The 21,948-nt window shown below is 41.5% G+C and overlaps 1 protein-coding gene across 3 annotated transcripts in view; it reads right to left on the bottom strand.

Annotated features, from left to right (window-relative positions):
• trpm7 (transient receptor potential cation channel, subfamily M, member 7) overlaps positions 1–21,948 on the bottom strand; it is a 40,890-nt gene that overhangs the window by 15,787 nt on the left and 3,155 nt on the right. For 2 of the 3 annotated variants that reach the window (XM_073464879.1, XM_073464878.1), the window contains exons 2-19: positions 15,064–15,143; positions 13,877–13,915; positions 12,710–12,911; positions 12,189–12,402; positions 10,697–10,821; positions 10,388–10,559; positions 8,305–8,479; positions 6,779–6,902; positions 6,363–6,435; positions 5,066–5,166; positions 4,480–4,614; positions 4,340–4,393; positions 4,104–4,244; positions 3,753–3,887; positions 3,361–3,638; positions 3,041–3,269; positions 2,242–2,397; positions 1,652–1,795 (exon numbers count right to left, since the gene is read on the bottom strand). In XM_073464879.1, coding sequence (XP_073320980.1) covers positions 1,652–1,795; positions 2,242–2,397; positions 3,041–3,269; positions 3,361–3,638; positions 3,753–3,887; positions 4,104–4,244; positions 4,340–4,393; positions 4,480–4,614; positions 5,066–5,166; positions 6,363–6,435; positions 6,779–6,902; positions 8,305–8,479; positions 10,388–10,559; positions 10,697–10,821; positions 12,189–12,402; positions 12,710–12,911; positions 13,877–13,915; positions 15,064–15,143 — 2,577 coding nt within the window. Of the gene's footprint in view, positions 1–1,651; positions 1,796–2,241; positions 2,398–3,040; positions 3,270–3,360; positions 3,639–3,752; positions 3,888–4,103; positions 4,245–4,339; positions 4,394–4,479; positions 4,615–5,065; positions 5,167–6,362; positions 6,436–6,778; positions 6,903–8,304; positions 8,480–10,387; positions 10,560–10,696; positions 10,822–12,188; positions 12,403–12,709; positions 12,912–13,876; positions 13,916–15,063; positions 15,144–21,948 lie in introns of those variants that run through there. The other variant, XM_073464881.1, reaches the window with a different exon arrangement.

Genomic DNA, 21,948 nt, shown 5'->3' with positions numbered 1-21,948 from the left:
GTGTGTATTAAAGAAAATGTATTGAAAACAAGCTGTAAGTGCTACCGCTGCCTCTTTCTTGAGAAGACTGTTGCCTTTAAATTGGTAATTTGCAAGTGACCCACAGTCCAGAAAAAACACTTCCCACAAATAATTGATGAGTCCTGACTGATGTTGGCTGTGGATTGGGAAATTGTTGTATGATTGTGTTCCCTGAGCTTTCCTGTGGGCGGTGCTGTGGGAATATATGTCGCTGCCATTCTTCCTGACTCACTACTTTTTGTGTGGGTGTCTGATAAGACAAGGTTGCACCTTGTCCCCTTCTCCTATTTGTTGTATTAATGGACCATCAATCACAGCCAGGCAGCAGGGTTTTGTGTCAGACCGACCTGGTGAAGACAGCACTAAGCATTAGACAAAGCTTTCTGTTGATCTTTATTCTAAACATCACCAATTGCCACATCTCTAAGAGCTCCTAGACCAAATTGTTCCAGGTACTATTACATACTTAACTCTGGTATGTAACTGCCACACAACTATCAGAATAGAAAGTTATACTTCTTTTGTTCACTTGCATTGTCTGCTTATCGTTCATCCCTCTCTCTTGTTCACTCCTTCTCTCAGCTCTTCTTTCAACAACATAACTTAAGCTGCGGTTCGATTTTCCAGTGATTAGGAACATTGGAGGAACTTTTTCTGTGTTTCCACCAGAGGGACCAGGGTCCAAATTAAGTCCCAGAGTCATTATTTTACACCAAAAGTCCCTGTTGGGAGTAATAATCTCCAAAAGACCACAAACTTTACATCCACAGATGTCTCCTGTATTTCCAGCACTGTACATTCATGACTAGTTGAGTACTCACAGATTTGTATTTCAGCCACTTTTAAAAACAAAACAAAAAACAAAGCGTGTTTTTTGTTCATTGTGCTTCGTCACATCAACATGACGGAGTTGACAGAAGAAAGCATACAATAAAACCAACAACAAAGTCCAAGCCATTTTTTTGTTGTACTGTTGTGCGCTAAAACAATGTGTCAAAACACCAGTGGCTTCTTCCTACGTCAGCAGACTTATTTGCCTAATCTTCACTGGGTGGAAACGCAAACAACAACAGGCTAAAGGAACCTTTTACTTCCTTGAAAAGTAGTAAAAGCTCCGAGTACTCTGGGTGGAAACGCATCTTTTGTTTTTGACCTGGATAAACAACAAGAAATAACCACACCTAGTTCTAATATTGATACTACCAGTGCTTCCTTGTCTTGTCAGCCATGTTGTTGTTGTCCTGGGGTTTTAAGTTTAAGTGACATTCAGCACTGCAAATACTTTAAGAACATGAACATTTTGACACCAGGGATGATCCTACAAAAAAATAAATAAATTCCCTTAAAAAGGTTCTTGGTCCTCTGGGAAAGTTCCTGTGGTGGAAACGCCCTGTAAACAATAACATGAAGAACACATCTGTATCTCTGCAGGGTGGTTGGTGTAAATCTTCTTTTCAGCGCAAAAACATAAACAATCTGTGTTCAGCGTCTGCTCCTGGCTAGCAACACCCTCTCTTTGTAGATCCTGTTACCCAGAATCCTACCCAGATAAACCACCGTATAATAGATGGTTGGATGGATGAGCAGATGACTGTATGCGTGTGTATGTTCTCTTCTGTAATCTCCCTACCGTGTTGGACCAGAACTTGACAATGGGAGCGTGGTAGAAGGCATAAATTTTCCTGGTTAAGGGCAGCTTCCTGGAGCGAATGTGAGTCTCCATGTCGTTCTTTGCTTCTACGTGGTCGTGGGATCTGGCCTCTTTGAATACATCCTGCAGAGAGGTTAAAAAGGCCCAAATTAGACGACAGCAGCAAGCCACAGTGAGGAGAGAAAATAGAGACGGACAGAGAGAGAACGCAAAGTCAGAAAACAGAATGTGAGCGACAGAAAGTAAGCAAATAAATGACAGAATTAAAACAAACAAACAAAAGAGGAATTTTAGGCCAAAAGTGCAAAAAAGCACTTTTGATGTGAATATCTCTCACGCTATTCTTCTTATACAACATATGTCATTAATTAACATCACTTCAACAATGGACAATTTTTGATTTAAAAATTGGATATGATGTTTAAAATGATTTATTTTATTGCAGGACTGTCAGACTGCTTTAAAGTAAGCGAGAGATCATCTTTTACCATATTTTCAAAAGAAAAAGGAAAAAGGAAACAAAGCAACTGGATAGAAACACAAAAACAGAACCTCTGAGTAAATCTAACCATTTGGATGTCTTCAGCTATGTTCTGGAAGTTGTGTTCGCTGTCCTCCATGGTCATCTGGTGGTCATCCTGGCTCTGAGGGATGTGAGCCATCTCAGCCTTGGATTTGTACTCCAACAGTAGGATGGCAGGAGGCACCAACATACTCAGAATCACCTAGAGACAAAAAACACACTCATGTGGGTGGATGCTGCTATGTTTGTTGACAAAGTCCTTTGAAGTACAAACACACACACGCACACACACTAATGAATCCCAAGTGCTTTATTTCCTACGTTTTGTGGCTTTTCACTAATTTAAATATTTCCTTGTTTTTATCCATTTTCCTTGATGGTACCAGTAACAAAAATAGTATAAGACAGACTAAAGGCTCATTAATGCTCAACGTTGGATACGCATAATGACGAAGCCCTCCGTCCGTACTCTGTGTTCACTTTGTCCGTATTTCTGCACATATTCTGAAAGCTTACGGATACGGACCAACCGAGCAGTACCTCCGGTAGTTGTGGGGGGCAGTGTAGAGGTGCTGCTAATAGTTAAAGCAATTTTATAATCTGAGCACAACGGGCAGTCAATTAAGGGAACTTGGGATCCTGGTCCCATTTGACATCTAACCAATACAAGGTGTTTGCTTTTGGCCCTCCAAGGGAAAAAAGTTTGGGCCCCCCGTCTTAAACCAATACAGAATGGCTTAGTATTTGTTTTAGGCTGTTCACAGACAAAGCACTGATTCAAGCACACACACACTCTCTCAGATTCTTGTTTGTTACCAAAAATAAAATCGAAATGGAACATGAACCTTGTACCAGGAGTTCTTGCGCATGTTCAGCCGTCCCATCCACATGTCTGACAGCAGCATCTGGGTGCAGGTGTGAGCCACAAAGGGCCGTAGGTGGGAGGAGACTGCCAACTTCAAACACGTGGAGTTGCTCCAGTTCTTCAGCTCATAGGTGAGCAGCTTCATGGCCATGGTCTCATCCTGCCTGAACGACTGCTCCAGAAGGTCCACCGCCAACGTCCCAAACTCACTGAAATACATCAGGATAGATGATTTAGTTCATACCGTTACTTACTGATGTGAGAACTTTGACATGTAATCAAAGCCACACACAAACATACTTTGAGTACTCCTTGAGCTCCTCTGAGGTGTCGTCCACCACGTCACTCTTCTTGGCCTCGTAGCCCATAGACCGGCAAAGCTTACAGGCCACCAGTGCCTTCGCCATGTTCTCCTCGCCGTGCTGCCAGAAGAAGAGCGACATTTTCTGCCTCTTCATCAGCACAGCCCACACCAGCAGCTCGTTGAAAGGGTAGGGGAACCGCCGTGTCTCTGGGTCGTCTATGTCCACGATCTCTTCTTTGCTTCTCTTTTTGTTCTGCTCGGTGGTGGACTCAAGCTAGAAGGAGGGGGAAGAAGCAAACTTTTATTTTTCCCTTTTTACAGTGCCTCCTTAGATGCAGAGACAGGTTTTCGTCGGCCTCATTCCTTTAATTGTATGGGAGGAGTTTACCTTGGGTTTGTATGGCTGTGCAGTTTTGATGAAGTGGTTGTGCCTCGTCTTCTCCTTCTTGTCCGCCTGCATGCTAAAAGACTCGTGACTTTTCCTCAAATGAGAACCAGGACCTGCTGTGTGGCGCCCCGACCTCTGTGCAGCACATAAATACATTGTCAGATTTACTTGATTCATCTTCCACCGACTTCATTTCTGTTAACAATGCATCCAATCACAGTTTAAGGCCTGACACAATACGCCATTGTACCACTTTAAAAAAAAGTTTTGTTTCAAATATTAAACACCATAAAACATTTTTTTGGACATTTCTACAAAAACATCCCAGGAAATGCAAAAGCACAAACGCACCCTATTGTTGCCATGGAGATTGTTGTAAATAATTCTGAAGCGTTTCCTGGTGTAGTTGCACCTGTAAGTCCCGCCCATCAGGTACTCAATAACCAGGCCCATATCAATCAAAGTGATCTTATAGTTTGGAGGCAGATGACTCTACAGGGAAAGACACAGAAACAAAATGGTGCATGAGACTGAAAAGACAGATAAAAGTTAACTGATAAAAATGATATGAAGTAGACGGACTCTACCTGTTTGATGTCTCTAACCAGGTGCAGGAGAGTTGGGTTGCTGCTAGGTTGTTTCTAGAATAGAAGACACAAAAACCTTTACAACTCTTCTGAACAGACAGCCGATCTCTATTATTCTGGTGCATGTGTCATTATGTTACCGTGTTGTAGAGCTCCTCCAGCCGACTGATTGTCAGGAAGCGGTGCATGCTCACGCCGTTTTCTATGAGCAGCTTGACAAAATCCACCCTGTCCATCACGAGCGCATCCAGCATTGCTTGCTCCAGAGAGCTCACCTAAACACACAAATAAAGATAAACATGCTGTTATGAAGCATATTTTTATGGCAAATTATTATTTATAAAACAAACACGATGAGGGAGAATGCGGCCAAATTACAAAAAAACAAACCATGCAAGAAAAACAAATAAATATGATCCATCCTCTCATTCACGCTGAAAGCCAGGAATCCCCACGTTTTAAAATAAACACGACCACTGAGGGCAGCTTATGAAGACAACTGTAAGAGGGTTCATGTTACAGTCAAGACAAGCAGTTTATGGCAGCCGGCCCGAGTCCGGTCCCCCGGCTCCTCAGGCTGCAGATTGTGGTCTGCAGAGAATCTGGGGTCATTTTGGGCAAGTCCAAAGGTTTGACGCTATTGCTGAGCTAAGCAAACATCTCTGAAAGCAGTGACACACACACACACACACACACACACACACACACACACACAAAAACACGTACCAGGAGCTGCTGTCCGTACACAAACACATGATTCTTGGCAATGTCTACCCGGTCCCAGGCCAGAGTCAGGACCAGCTGATCGAAGGCAGACGCGTTTGTGCCTGAAATACACAGGTACAGCCGTGAGTAAACATTCACACATAAACAGATATGATTTCCCAGGCAAGTAAAGCCTCATTAACTGTGTATTTCCCGTTAGCCAGCTAGCAGGATTAGAGGGGGTTTGTAGAGCAGGGCCAGGGCAGTAATACAGTCAATTACACACTAATACACAGCAGATTAGACAACAAAGTAAATCCCTCTTCAGTCTAGTGCTCTCTTCCACAGTAATCTGCCGTATTGTCCACTAGGAGCCATCTGAATCAAACAATCATAATCTCTGTACACCGTGTAGGTCACATAGGAATCTCAACAGGAATTTGGACTAAAAATCACTAAATGGACTTCTTAATAACCTCAGCTTTCACGCTAAGTATTCCACAGTATATTCAGCAACAGCTTTTCCTCTAAACGTCCCATTTAATATCCTGCCTGCTAAATTAATTGAGTCATAATGGACGAGAGAAACGGCAGCACTCAATGTTCTTCAAGAGCCTTGAGAGCTTTTGCAGCTCCGGGTCCTTTTGAGGATGAGTTACTGTTTCACCAAGATGACTGCGCCTCAGGCCAACAAATATTTGCCTGGGTGGGCATTTTCAGTCGAGGGGCGGTTTGTCTTTTGAGAGTCTGAGCCGGTTTCTCTAGACTATCGATCAGCTGCAGTCAATCACAAATTCCTTGCTTTTGTCTGAATAAAGTGGAATGAGGGCGAACCGGCACTGATTTGCTACACCCAGGCACATTCAGTGCGACACCCCCTGCCCCCTTTTGAAACATTTGTTTTGTACTTGAAATAAAGAACAGGCTGGTCAGAGTTAGAACAATCATAAAGTGGGTATTTTTTTCTCCTTTTCTAAAGCATAAGGGAAAAAAAACAGCTCAGGTAAATGTCCAACTTTTCTCTTTCTCCAACAGACTGCAGGGATGAAAAGACTGAGATATGCAGCTCAGGGACTAACTGTGCTGGAATAAGGAGGCCCTGTGAATGCGAGCAACATGATCTCCTGAGGAACACAAAGAGAAGGGCACACAGGGGGGAATGCTGTTCTCAAAGCATATCTATATCAGAACAAAAACATTACAGAGTCTTGAAATCTTAATCTCCCAATGCCAACAGCCTCAGCATATGAATAGACCGAATCAACTTTATGTGACTTTTACTCTCTTAAAGAAGTTCAGAGAGAAGTCATGCACTAACCTTGGAGTAAAGCCCTCAGAATGGCTACGTCGATGTCCTGGTGCTCCTCGGAGCTGATGTGAAACACAGTTATCTGTTTTCCAGGAAACAAGATAGGACTTATTAACACATTCCCACAGACATTCTCCAGATGTTTCACGAGTTTGTGATATGTGATACATTAATTTATAAACACAAGACCAGAGTCATTCACAGTTGTCTGTGTGGCAGTGCTTCAACTGCTTCATTTAGTTGATAGCAGCTTCATTTTCTTTTACTGCTTCTGAAGCTTTTGTGTTTCAGGAAGTTTATTAAACAACTCTGACCTTTGCAGGTTTATTCCACTGCTTCAAACACCGTCATTGAAATGGAAATTTAAAAAAGGGGAACATGAATGATAAGAGATTAAAACATGTGATTGATGTGCATGAATGTACCAGTTCTTTGCTCTTCATGCACTCCATCAGAGTCTGAAAGAGATGGATGGCATCGCTCTGACTGAAGTTGAAGGTTTTCTTGATGGTTGCGATGATGTCAGTCTCCACTCCGTCAGGAAGTCGTCTGCAGAAGAATTACAGTATAACATGATTACAGTCACGCTTCTCAAACCCACACGGCTATAAAACGCTCAAAGTATAGGTTTGATTCCAGCACATGTCTGTCTAAATATCGTTCGACAACACGGTGAACTCCTTAAAGGTCTTTAAAGTCAAAATATTATGTCCATGACACAGGACAACATGTTTTGCATTGTCCCTGAACACCACACACGGCGCCAGGACTTCAAATTTGGCCTGGCCTTTTAATTACAGAAGTGAAGACTGTTTTACTTCCTTCCAACTGGTGGTCCTGCTAAAACAGAAATGATGTCACGACTTGCAGCTTGATAACAACACTTTTTTAATCTTTAATCCGAGATGGCTTCGCGTAGCTTAGTTTATCAGTGTGAGATAAAACTATAGTGAGGAGATAAATTCAGATTTTAAAATGGGCAAATATAATATAGCAGTTTGAGCCTCAGCCTCTGTAACATAAAGTAAGGTTAGCAATACAGTAGCGTACTTATGGGGTCAAATGACAGTAGCTTGTTTTACTGCATATTGTGTGATATTTTAATATTTCACTACAGAGATTTAGGCTGCACAGATAAACTCGTCTACAGTTGACCTATAAACCTAGATCTCAACCCTGCTGTTTTGGATCTGTGCATGTTTCCTGTGATCGGCTGTAAAAAAAAATCTCAACCTTTTTATGCTCAAGACTGATGAAGCTCATATTCACAGTTAAGTTAGCCGGGACTTACAGAGATATGCATCTCAAATTGGAGCAACACATGCCGTAGATGGGCAGTAAAACTGGATCCTTATATTGGATCACTGAGGAGTTTTTAAAAATGACAGCAAATTTTAAGATTATGAACATATTTTCATTGAGTTTGAGGGTGAACATTTTGCAGCAGTATGTGCAAATATCACTGGCTGATTAAACCTGTCAACAGATTACTTTTAACTGCACTCTGTCACAAGTTCAACTACTTTTTTAACTGTTTTTAAGACTGGGCTGTGGTTGGGTTGTTAGAAAACCTTCTAGGACAAAAATAGATGAGAGCCACCAACGACGCTGCCATTAAAAGGAACTGGGGGGAAAAAAACAGGAACATCTCTGTCTGAAACACAGTAAATAAGTCATCACAAACAGCATCATGCTGCCATTTTGATTTATGAATCTTCCTTTTGTTGTGATTTTAACCATTTCTAAATCACACCTCTAAATATTTGAAAAGAACATGCTGAAATCTTAATTTTACAACATTTTCTTTGAGTCAATGTTTAATTGTTAACTTTACTGTTCCTCCATTACACTACAAAAATCGACACTACAACGGTACTTCTTCGTTTTGTTTGTTTGTTCATTTTCTTTCCCCCACCCAGCCCTTTCCTCTGCATTTGTGTGCGTGACGTACCCTCCCTCCTCTGTCTGCTTGTGGACGTAGGCCAGTATGTCAGCAGCACGGCCGGTCCCTTCACACACCACCACTGGGACAGGAGGGCTCTCCTGAAGGTACTCCAGCACGGTCAGGATCACATTGGGACCCCCCTCAAAGATGACCGCCACGACGGGAACACCCTGACCGATTCCTATGAGTAAAAAAAGGGGGGGGAAAGTGTGCTTCAAGTTTGGGTTCCATCAGCTTCAACAATCACATAAAACAGCTCCACCCAAGCGACAGTTTGAAAGAGGTTGAGATGATAATGGCCAGTTTACTGTTATCACCTAGTTTCTACCAAGCAAAGACACACTGACTTCATAATGATTGCACTTTACAGTCTACTCTTGTCTGTAGGGTATGTCATGATAATTCACTGATATGTCTAACATGCTGTAGGCATTCATGATGTGATCTGCTAAATAACTACTCAACAACTTTTGTTTGTTGCACTTATGAAGCCAAATTGCTTGCAAGGACTTAAAGGGTAACTCATACTCGTACTTGTGCGTGTGTTTGCATGTCTTGGGGAATACTACTGCATATGTGAAAGAAAGTCATGTAAAGCCTTTTGTGGCTCCAGAGGAAGCTGCATGTAATCAGATAAATTACGTTCAGTGATGTCACTCAATGGCTATGAAGCTGTAACACTATTGAACTCATTATGGACGGTTAAAACAGAAACTTTTAAAACATATATTATCCCACGTATTCTTCTTCCCTTTCAAAATCTAACGCCAACATTACCCACAATGCAACTTAACCACTGAGTGACATGGTCATTTATCAGATTACATGCAGCCTCTTCTGGAGCCACAAAAGGCTTTATACTACTTTTTTCACAGATGCAGTCGTACTCCTCAAGACCTGTTAAGACACTTAAATGTATAAAAGTGGTGGAGTTGCCCTTTAAGCACAGCATTAACATACTCTTATGCAGTAGGTGGTGTCATGCACCTTTACAGTTGGTTCTGCCAAAAAACACAGAGAGGAAGAAGGAGGAGAACAAGGACAAGAGCAGCATGCAAAACAAGGTTTACAAGAGAAGGAAACAAGTGTTTAAACACAACCAATCTTATTAGAACTACTGAATGCTACATCATCCATCTTTGCTCATTATATCTTAGCCTTTCTACCCTCAGGTGTGCATCAACTACAGGTTATGAACTTATTTTTAAAATACAAAAATGTGAAATTATCAGTAATCTTATCGATATCAGCCACGAGATGCGGGTAATGATCAGTTCTTGGTATCAGGTGAAAAAAATCCATCCTGTTTTCTTCCTCTGTCGTCAGTGCATGAACAGTGAAACACGTGAGAATAGTCGAGCCCTCTTTGTGCCCTCATGTTCACTTCTGCATATTGGTCAATATTTAACATTTAAGAGAACTTAAAAAGTGACAATTTAATGTTTGTTGTTTGTTGTAAATGCACATCACTAATAAAGAATGCAAAACACAAAATTTAATTTATTTATATACTGAACATATTGTAATATCTGTCTGCTGCACTATTTATATTGTACATTCTTTGCACTTTACTGCTTTTTGCACTTCTGGTAAGACGCTAACTGCATTTCGTTGTCTCTGTACTTGTACTGTGCACAATTACAATAAAGTTGAATCTAATCTAATCTTAAATTTGATGGTGAAGTTTGGGCACTCAATTAGTTTGGATTGGAGGCACTGACATACATTTTAAGTTCAGTTAAATCTTTCTGATGTCCAGATTTAAAGCCCTCACGCAATAAAGTGACCACTAAGAATAATCATCAGGACAAAAATAAACTCAAGTTGCCAAATGTTTTTCACATGACGCTATGGATTTCAGTAATTAAATGGATCAAATGTGGTATTTTGACTAGGAGGAGATGAGTATATAAGTGAGGCAATGTTTTTGGCTTTCTAAGACACACAAAAGATGTCACTGCATTATCTTGGAAGACGATACCCAGACTGTTTCAGCAGATCTAAATTGATCTCACATAATCTCCTGTTTCTCAGGAATCCAAGCAGAGAAAACGGTCGTATGGAAGTGTTAGTTTCTGGTTGTACTCACGTGCATGTATTCTTTGGAGGTTGATGTGCTTCTCAAGCTCCCGCCGCAGGTTGACCTCGGCGCCGTACTTGCCCACCGTCCCATCATCCACCAGGAGGAAATGTGAGTGCAGATTGTTGAGAACGTTTAGTTTGCTCAGAGGGTTCAGCAACGTCTGATAAGGAGCTATAATCTGCAGGGTGGACATGAGGAGGTGGTAAACGGAGAGGAGAGGACAGAGGGGGTAAAAGGAAAGAAAAATGAATTCTGTCATAATGACCAATAAAGTACCAAGATCAATTACAAAAAAGACTGTAAGAGTTGTCTTACATCTCTGCCGAGGAGATCATTCCTGTTTTCAATGACTCCCCAGGGTGCGATCCCGATAGTGCAAATTTTCTTTGATGATCTTGAACAGTGCTCTTTGAGAGCGTCTCCCACATGCTTCGCCACACCTTCGGGAAGGATGCATTAAAACAATCAATAAACTTTCTTTTTTACTTGGACTGGAGTGTAAAGTTTTATTGCTACTTAACCTTTTGGCATACCTCACTTAAAATTTTGGTGACTGAATAATAAAACTGGCTCCATTGCATGTACGGACAGTATATTTCGGTACAAATCTATGACCAGTAAAAGTGTGGTTAATACTGCAGGTCCTACTACTCATGTATGTGAAAAGAAATAGCCAAAACACCTGAACTTTCTGTGACCAAAATGCCACATATAGGGCAAGACATTTTGAGTACATTAGTCTTTGGGGTTGCTTGTGAACCACAATCCTCAGCTAATGGATCTCATGGGTTCAGCAGTAATTTGTGAGCCAGGAGACCATCCCAACTGGCCAGGGTGCCAGAGGAGGCATTAAAAGTAATCACTGGTCTGGGTAATTGACCCTGTGAGTAATGATTTAAACACTATGATCAGACCACACCATCTTTAACGCCACGCTGTGGCTGCAGACACACCTGGGCCACTACACACAGCCAAATGACACGCTTTGAGCCCGGTATTACAACTTCTGCTACATCAGCGCATCATACGGATGGTGGCTGTACAATTTAAGCATGAGAGAGTGTTCATTTAGGGAATCTGTAGGAGGTGGAAAGTAATTACTTATTAGCTGCTATATCTATTCAAAAACAATAATACCAATTGTTTACAACACTCATAAAGTACAAGATCCACACGTTGTAATCATGGCTGTAATATTTTATTTTATTACATTTCTTCAGTTCTTGTTTGTCATTTTTCAGTTCAAATAAAGATGGAGATTTTGATTTCATTGATGCAAGCACCTAAAACCAGTTTGAGCTAGTTTTTTTTAGCCTGCAGAGCCACAGTGCCAGGATTTTTAGTCCTGTAGGTTCAAGCAAATCTGTGCCGCCTACGGACAAAGAAAGTAAAACCAAGGCAGAGATTTATGCCTTTGGTTTTTTCCTTTTTTGGTAGAAAATTACATAACTAGCTTAACCACATCCACAAATAAAGCAGCTACTAATACTGAATGTGAATCTGTGAGTCTGTGACAGAGCTACAAGCCAGTTTGATTACGTGTTCTTCATCTACCTACAAAAGAGGTAAACAGTCTAGTTTCCTTTACTCTTAGGCTTGCTGAGGTGAAACACAGCTGAAAACCATCATTAAATACCTTTGAAGGTTAGTAAAAAATCCATTCTGATAATAAAGAAATAGTATAATCCTTCAAACAAGAAATCTTATGACTTTCCTGGAACCTCTCTTAACTATACAATTTCCCAGCAACAACACACCCAGCAGGGGGCACGTGGATGACTAAACTAATCTCTTTATGACCACATACCTGTGTTGACCCCTCCGGTGAGAATCCAGGCCCCGGTGGTGACTGCAGCTTTGATGAGGCCCTTGCCCACAACCTGCTTGATGCGAGGGTGCAGCTCAAAGTTCTGAACTCCTCCATGGACAGAGATGAGGATTTTAGGAAGCTCCATCTGCCACTCCTTCAGCATCAGCCGCAGGATGCTCTCTGGCCGCGAGTCGTGGGACAAACGCACATACTGCCCGACACACACAAGAAAAGCATGTTCATGTGAACGCACACAGCAGGGAAAAGCAGCAAAACCTCACATAGGAAGCGGAAACCAACAAACCCTTTTATTTGAAAAATCAGCGAAATGATTGATAAATTACCAAAATAGCTGTCATGAACTTTCTGTTCATTGACTAATTAGTTGATCAACTCTTCGTTTAGGCAGCAGATTTTAATAATCTACATTGTTCACAATCTACATTGAGGAAAACACCTAGAAATGCAGTACAATAACTGTGTAAGATCATTTCCTCACATCACCCTGCCAAGCCTACCTTGGCTCTGTATGAGTGAGACCCTCCCTGGAAGTTGATGACACCATAGGCATCACAGGGGCTCGCCTCTGTGTGTTTTTCCACCGACCACTCCTCCACCGCGGGCAGGTTGGGGTTTTCACCCAACTTCACGTCCGAGTACTTCGTGGCCAAGCTGGCTGTGAAGCCAACATGCTGCCGGACCAGCCGCCCACAGCAGCACCTGAGGGTGAACAGAATCACTTGTAATTGATAATACAATAATTTGTTTATTCAATTCTTCTTATCTTACCAGCAGTGATGTTACAAAGTTGCACAACACAGCAGATAAAACTGAATACTGACAATATAACATTTAAATGAAGCTCATTTTATGACACATTTAAGAGCCCCATGCCAAATCTCATGAATATTCATGCCTTGTACCCTTAAGCAAACAATAAAGAAATTCATTTTACATATGGACCCCTCATTTCAGCGCAAAAACTAAGCAACACACAGAGAAACTAACAAGAACCTAAATGACATTCATCACAAAAACACCAATCAGGGTTTCTGGTAAGAAAGTAGCAACACTGATATATATTTTTGGTATATTTACTAATGCAATATATAGTAAATATTAAGAAATGTTTTTAAATATATATTGTGCACAGAGCTGTAGTAACTCAAAGAGTCTGGAGAGCACCGCCAACAAAAAGAGACGCAGATGTTAGCATGTTCACTGAGCGAGCTTACTACCTACAGCAGTAACCAACCTAGTATCACAAACCAAGGAGAACTCAAGTTTGTGGTTTTACATTTAAATAAATAATTACAAGAAAAAATAACTTTTCACTTTTAAACTTTTATCCTACCAACAACCAACCATGATGACAAGGGTTGACACACAAGTCTGCAGGTGAGCTTTACATTAAATGCGCCTCAACACTGCATTACCACTACAATTAATGACCAACCTAAGCCTCTCTGTTTCTTCACCTCCTTCAATGAACTTAGGCGAGAATGTGCATCCTGACAAACAAAGCCTGGAAGTTAATTGTTTCCTCAGGAGGGCTGCTGTTCAGCGGAATTACATTGTGAAAGACTTTGCCTGCAGGCCTTTTCTGGTGTAAAGTAACTGGTTAGCATGTATTCTTTCAGGCTAATCCTGTCAGGTCACAAAGAACGGGTGAAACAAATACTTACCGGACTAGCTGTTGGCAAATCTGGCATCCTGGAAGGCATCTGGAAGGAATTTCACAGCAGCATTATCAATCATTAATCTAAATGTAAACACATTAGGACCACATACATGTGATACATTTGTAAAGATACAAAGATAGTCTGATAGTCTTATTTCTCCTGGTTAGAAAGAAGTTCTGAGTGGACATTTGAGGACATTTTGGAAGGTTATCTGTCGGCTAGGCAGGCAGCCCAGTCAGATTGGCCTTTAACCAACAGAGCCTGATGAAACCTGCCGAGGGGACTCTCACTTTGATCGCAGTCACATGCAGGCCTTTGGCCCAGTGTTAAAAGGGCCCATGTTCACTAACACCTCCGAATCATCACAGAGCAGCAGCACGTACCGTAGTTAGGGGAGAAAAGCCAGTGGCAAATAATTGATGCAAAAGAAAACACGGGGGAAAGAGTAGAGGGAGGAAGGAATGTGACTTCTTGAAAGTGTAACTAAAAACAACAAAAACAGGAGGTGGTGAAATAGTAAATCCCATAATTGTGAGAAACTACTTGACATTCAATAACCAAGAATTTTATAAACAAAAGGTTTCTTTTTCTTTGACTATTTCTTCACTACTGGACAACTTTCATACAAGCTGCTGTATCTTTAATTGAGATATTTCGTGTGGGCTTCTCATGCAAACATGGCACATTGTGAATGAGTGGCCTGCATGCCGACCAATAAGACGCCTTCCATACAGTTTTAACGCTGCTTTGTAAGATTCCAGTAAGCCTGCAGAAAAATCCCTCTGTATTTGACGGGAGAACATTCACATCAGTTATTCACATACACATACACACAGAAAAATAATCTTTTTTTTTTAAATTAAAATAACAGCTAGTAGGGAAACAAATGATTTAAAATGGGATTCAGAAATCCAAACATCCTAAATGACAGATTGATAAGAAATTAATCTCAAATCCAATCCCTAAGACTGGGAGAAGATATGATAAACAGGTTCATCACTGGTCTTCCCTCTCACTTAACACTGTAATCATTGTGACAGACATAAACATTAAAATTATGTAGAAACAGACTCATTTACTCTTTGGAGAGTAGTGGTTAGGGTTTGGGCCTACTTTAACACACACCGTGCAATTACAGCGTTTCCATGGCTATCGCCACAAGGCGCACTACAGTACGTCTAAGCACATACCTGTGGGGGTCCTTTGACACTGGAAGTATGTACACACATTCCCTCTTGGTGAAAGTGCTTTCTATCCAGGGTTTCTGGGACTGTGGACAAAGAGAAACATGTTTGTTATTATGAGCAGTGGACAGCAGCTTGTTTGCGTTCATGCCTCTATTATGTTTGCATTTAATAATTTCAAGCTGTTAAGCAAACTGTTCCCCAGGGATGATAAAAACAAAGCTGCTCTTTGCAGTAATTAAGTGCTTGTACACACATTATTTCAATCGTAGTTTCACAAAGAAAAGCAAGTGGAAAAAACATTGGGGTTAAATCAAAAAGTGTTAAGTTGTCCGTTTTACTTCAGTTAGAGCAGTTTTCTCTGAAAATAATAAACTCCAAATATCCTAAAAGGAAGCTTGTAACCCCTTAATCCAGGATTTAGACTGTGAAAATCAAAGGGATTAGAGGGTTCAATAAATAAATAAAAAACGACTAAATTAATTTTGGAGAAACTACAGTATGGAGGTGCACCAGCTACAGTCTGCCAACGCTAAATTAAAGCAATAAAACAATCTCATCCTTTATCACTGTTCTTTTGAAACAAAGTTCTGTGTTGGAGGAATTTTCAATTAATGCCTCACGCCTTATTGTTCCTCCAGTATGTGACCCACGAGCGATTAGCCCCATTAATCCCTTCCAGCACAAAGAGGGAAACCTGCAAACACCGTCACCTGCTTCACACCACAGCGTTTCAACTATTCTTGAAACTCAAACAATAGTATTACAACCACCGCAGAGGAAAATGTTATGAACCAGGCAGTTACCAGCAAGACATTTCCTACTGGAGCTGGCTGCAAAAGATCATCAATAGTTAGTTTTAGTCGTTTTATCTATCCCTAAAGGCCAATCTCGGGTACCCTGAGTCCCATCCATAGCATATGTTCTTCTACGCTGCTTACAACAAATAGCGGTTTTAACAGAAACATCAAAACAAACAGCAGGTCATGCCGCCGCTTGACCAGTGACACCGATCCACTGTGTGTGTGTGTACCTGGATGTCCTCCTCTTCATCTCTGTGTTTAAGGGCTTTGTACAGGAACATACCAAAGCTCCTTCATGCATCTCCCGGACAAACCACAGTCACCACAGCGTCCCCTGAGCACTGGATCATCGGCGAAGAATCACTACGCTTCTCGTAGAAGACCTGAACGCAAATTTCCCCACAGGTCTCAAAGTCTACGACGATGCTGTTACCACACAGATCCGGCATGAGTTAAAAGCTGAGTGATCAGTGAAATAGTTGCAGCCTCCCAACTCCATCCACTGTTAATCTGTAAGAAGACACTCAGGGGGCAGATGAATGTGTCTGAGACCAACTAGATATTATACTTAGGCTGGGGAGAAAGAGACGAGGGAGGCGGGGGTGTGGGAGAGGATTAGCAGATGGGCAGAGGCCTCAATGATATATACCTAGTTGTCTACTGAAGACGCACCACCAACTGTGATTCATGCAGTGCGCACAAACTCTCTCCCAAACACACTCAGGACCCGCACTTATGCTTGAAGAGGCCCACTTTTATTTTGAGACCCAGAACGGCATTCAAAAACTCAATCCAGATCAAAGTGAGGGGAGGCAACCTAATGTTGACATCTTGACCCGGTGTACTAATGCAACATGGAACACACATGGGTTCACATATTGACATAAGGTGGTGGCAGTGATGTTCACGTCATATTAGGGCCAACTGTATGGAAAAATTCTACATCGGGTGTGTGTGCTCACAGATTAAACTCCTCTTCTCACAATAGTGGCAGCACTGCTGGAGAACATGAGTTGGGAAATGATGACATCCAACATAAACACTGTCTAAAGTCTCAGAAAGGGAGCTTCAATAACGTCATCTCAATTTAAAGTTGAGACCACTGGCATCAACTTTTGTTCTTATCTAATTTCCATTTTTGCTCACATGCTGCTGATCTTGTCTCTTTAACCGCTTTGAAAAGCAGTTGAAAGGTCTGAAAGTTTAAATGCACTGTGACCCGGCTAATGATCTGATGAGTGTGATGGTTTATGTAGGTGTGAATTATTATTTTTGCAGAGGGAATCATTATCCCTTTTAATATGGATGTATGTTTAGGCCAAACAATGCCCTGAAGGCTTGGTTAAGCACAGTTTAGAGACAAACCTTCAATTTAGTTGTCTTATCAAAACCACTTATTAAGAGGTGAAAACCAAAGTGAGTGCACCTGGAAGGTTGATAACAATCCCTGAATAAACACACAAAAATCTGCGTGCATACATAGCTATGAAAGCAAGATAAAAGATAGAAGAAAAAGTTAAATCTTCTGGTTATTGACTTTCTTTTTGAGAGTTAGATGAGAAGTTCACTCTCACATTCGTCCCTTTAACACGAAGCTAGAGCCAGTAGATGTTAGCTAGGCTTAGCATAAAGACTGGAAACCTTGGGAACAGCTAGCCTGACTGTAAAAAAAAAAAAAAAGAAATACATTTTTCAATACATATCAGTTCTGAATATTTGAAATACTCATTTTCCACAGTATCGATACATCTATACTAGCTGCACTTTCTCACATCATCTTCTCACGGACCTGAGTCAACACAAGCATGGTTGTGCCCACACAGCGCCGCCTCCTCTCACTTACTCAAAGTGCTGTCTTCTCGCATATTAGGCAACTAAACAAGGACAGTCAAAAGGATACAAGCACGCCCATATGCAGGCAAAGCTACAGATCAGTGCTAAAGTAAGGCCCGAATACAACTAATTTAGCAATGAACCTGCACCTAACAACACGCTCCACTCTTGAAAGAATTTAAAGAGGTTCGTGAGGGTTTGTGTTGTCCTTAAGTTAGCCCAACAGCCATGTGTACCTCTCAGAGCTAAGCTAATCCACCTCAGAGCTATCAGGCCTGAGAAATCTGACAACATTATTCTCTCCAAAGATACCAAAATCCTCCTTAAAAGCACCTGTAAATCTCTATAACCTTTTCACAGAGCGAGTATCCAGTATTTATGCTAAGCTAAGCTAACCTTCTCCTGGCTCCAAGTTTATATTTGACAGACAGGCATGAGAGTGACACTAATCTTCTCATCTCTGCAAGAAGTGGATAAGCATACTTTGCAAAATGTCAAATTATTCCTTTAAGTTTCTGAATTTTTAAACTGGCATCACAAAAAGGGAACCTGTGTTTGACAGTGCACATCTTGTACATGATAATTTCATTATCAGAAGAAAATGGTACTTGAATATAGTGTTCACTTTATAGGAGATGTAAAAGCGTGTAATTACAACAAAGCTGGTGTCACAGCAGGATAAAAACAGATTCGTCTAATAACTTTAATTGGTAGGTTGGGTTCTGGTGAGCGCCGATAGAAATACAGTGTCAATACAGGCTTAGCATTCAGTCCTGAGTCGTTTTCGAACGCATTCATGAATTTCACTCTGTTGCCTCATTAGTTAGTTATGTTGTTGATGTGATGTTATTCATGAGCTTCCTTCCTTATAATTGAATACCGCAGGTCATTGACTCCTCAGTGCCCCCCTTCCTCATTGAATTAGCGACCTAATCTGCATCTGAAATCTAATTCACTGTAGTGACTCACTACCTGCTGAACTAGTGACAGAAGTGAGGCGCACCCTGCGACTTAAGGGAGGTCTGCGTTGCACTGTGGATGAACGCCTTCAACAAAAACACGGGTGTCTTCTCGATCTAACAAAGTGTTAATGAGGCAGATAAAGCCGGGCTGTCCCCCCGCTAACCTGTAACCATGGTACCTGAGAATGTCAGGCAACAAAAGACTTGAGAAGTTCAGAGCTCCTGCCAAAAGCACACATACACTCACACACTCTCCCGCTTCCTCGCGCCCTCCCTCTTCCTCTCTGGCTTCTTTCTCTCAGCTCCAGGTTTTATGATTACTCCGTTCCTGTAGGAAATAATCCCGGCACCTTTCCATCTTTCTGGGTTCGACTACACGGGATGCAGTGAGTTTTGTTTAATTGGCAGTTGTGTGTGTAGTCATTTTAAATCACATACAGTCAGTTTATCTTACGACTGCAGCCGCAATGACATTTTTTGCAACCATCCCAATATATCTGTAATAGGCCAATATCGGCTGATATATCGGTGAGGCCCTATTTCCGACTGTCATCCCCCCCCCCCCCGACTCACACACTGAACTCAGAAACCTTGCCAACTGAGCTCTTCCTTCCCCTCCTTCTTCTTTTTCCCAACAATGTAACAAGGCTGGCTGGTGAACCCATCATTCCTCTGGCCCTGCCTGACGTAATACAGGGAGAGATAACATCTGGCTTGGCAAAAGCCATTACCCATTAGAAAGAGTGGAGGATACGGGGTCAGCACTGTAGTGTGAGCAGTAACCACAGAGAAGAGTGGTTCTCAGAGAACCAACAGACAGAACTAAATTAATTTGTGCCTTTTTATTTTTATTTTTTGCCCCGTTTACTTTGAGACTTTGTTATCAGAGTGTACTGGCTGCTATACAGCTTTCAGGACTTTCCCACTCGTTGTAATGGAAGAGATAAGGTTCAGATTTAACAGAATGTTTTTTATAAAGACACAGTAACAAAACTGTTCAACTGCCTCATTTCTCTGATACAGACTCTTTGATTATTACAGATTTTTATAACAATTGAAACACTGGTGTATGGCTATAGCTATAAGCATGGACACAGAACTGGGGCATCCTCCACGGTACAGTGAGCAAAGTCTCCTGTCATGAGTTTTTTCCACATCGCTGTTTCTCTTTGCATCAAGTCACATCACAGGAGAAATGCAGTTGTACTGCACAACCCCCAGAGGTACAAACAATCTGGATGCAGACATCGTACTTTTTGGAACTGCAATCAATTAGAGCTGAAATCAATTACAAGATGGACAGAAAAGTAATTGGCAAAAATCGTTGAAGTAATTTTTCAGGCGAAAATGTCAATAAATTCTATAGTTACAGTTTTTGTAAATGTAAACATCTGCCGGTTTCTTTAGATTAATGACAATAAAGTGAGTATCTTTGGGTTTAGACTACTGGTCAGACAAAACAAGACATATAAGGCCTTGGGTATAAGGGAATTGTGAAGGAATTTTTTAAAAATCATTTTCACAAATTCGATAGGGCCAACAATCAATCAGTAATCAGCCGATAATTGATAGATCCTGTAGTTGTTTTAAAGGCCGTACATGGTGTGCTACCCAGAACCTTTCCGGACATTACCTGTAGAAGCTGTGGGTGAGAACACAAATGTCCAAATCATTTGGCCCGGACATTAAGGAGACTTTACCCTTACAGCCCCCTGGTACAAAGTGTAACGTCTGACGTATGAATAGAGCAGGTCATGGTCGGGAGTGGGCATGTCGATGACATCAATGATGTTGAACAGAGTGCAGCTGCTCTTTTCTGCTTGCTTTCCACCGTTTCGTTGATATTGCAGATATGTCCAACTACATGTGGTATTTATATGAACGCAAAAACAGTCATTATTACATCTGAGTCCTACTCCTCCTGTACACCCTGCCCAGGCGTAACCATTCGCCTAAACTAAGGGGAGTATTTCCTGCAGGTGAGAACGCATCTGAGATGGACAATCTCTCTAGACTCTAGACAACGTCCGGACCTGATTCTCCTGAAAGTGTTTTGGGGGAGGGCCAAGTCAAATCTTTAGTGATTTGAGATCAATCCAAAGTCAAGTCTTTCTTCCGCCTGAGCTGGCTTCAAGTGAAGTTCTCCTAAACAAAATAAAACTCCTGACTCAAGTCTACCGTCTCTGATTCATGACCATAATGACCACACTGATAACATGGCAGGAGTTCTAGCGCCTTTGAACATCATCCTTTTAAAGCTGAGGCCGTGATTAATGATGAAAAAGCTGTGCTACAAATGTGTGCAACAAAAATAATTAATGAGTGTACCTAATTATGCACACTTGACACTGGTTACTCAAACAGAGGAAGGTCAGGAGAGCTCAGTACAAAATGTTCCCAGGTTCTCCTAAGTGCCTTACCCAGGAAGGCCACAATATCAGCACAAGCATAAGTTTAATTGAAATGATTCAATTGTTTTCTGTTGGAAATCTTCACAATACATCTCATACATCAAGCGAGTCCACGTCAGATCTCAAGTCCTGACATTGGTGACCTCAGCGTGTGGCTCACATCCAAGTCTCAAGTTTACAACTCTGCCCAGTGCTACCTGTAAATGCTAGATCCCTGATATGATATAGCGTGCTACAAATACTGCTTTACTATACTGCAAACTTTATATTGGCTTCATTAACTGCGATTATATCACACACTTCATTTTAACACAGAAGAACCTTATCAATTGGCAATTCTTGCCACATCATACAGTAGTTGTTCAGAGCTCTGGGTCTATAAAACATTGTTAAACGGAGGGAAAGAGTTCACTATAGCCTCACGATAAGATCCCTGGAAGGCTACACACAGTAGTTAAGTCAGTTCATACAGTCATGAGACCAAAGTGTGACGGCTCTCCAGCTCTACCACTTGTAGCCTCTGGACATAGCTCTGAAAGACTGCACAGCATGGGCTGATACCATGCTGGCACACCACCCCGAGTCCTACCTCCAAGCAGCTGTATAACCTTGAAGTGTAAAGCATGTGATTGCTATTCTTCTCAACATCTGGAGCTCATGGTTATGTGACCTAAGAACAGCAGCCCAGACGCCAGGATATAATGTTAGTAGTTAACATTTCTGCAAACCACAGATGCGCCCCAAGTTTGTACGTGACCCATATTGCCATTTGTACAAAACGTGCCATATCAGGTTCACAGTATGTGTTTATTACCTGACTTTCACATCGGGAGGTGGAGGGCGCGGTGATGGAGTTACAGACAACATGGGCTGCCAAACGGG

This window comes from Pagrus major, chromosome 4 (assembly GCF_040436345.1).
Source record: "Pagrus major chromosome 4, Pma_NU_1.0".
Classification (NCBI taxonomy): domain Eukaryota; kingdom Metazoa; phylum Chordata; class Actinopteri; order Spariformes; family Sparidae; genus Pagrus; species Pagrus major.
The sequence above is the reverse complement of the archived record's forward strand: the minus strand, read 5'-3'. Positions and strand labels throughout refer to the sequence as shown.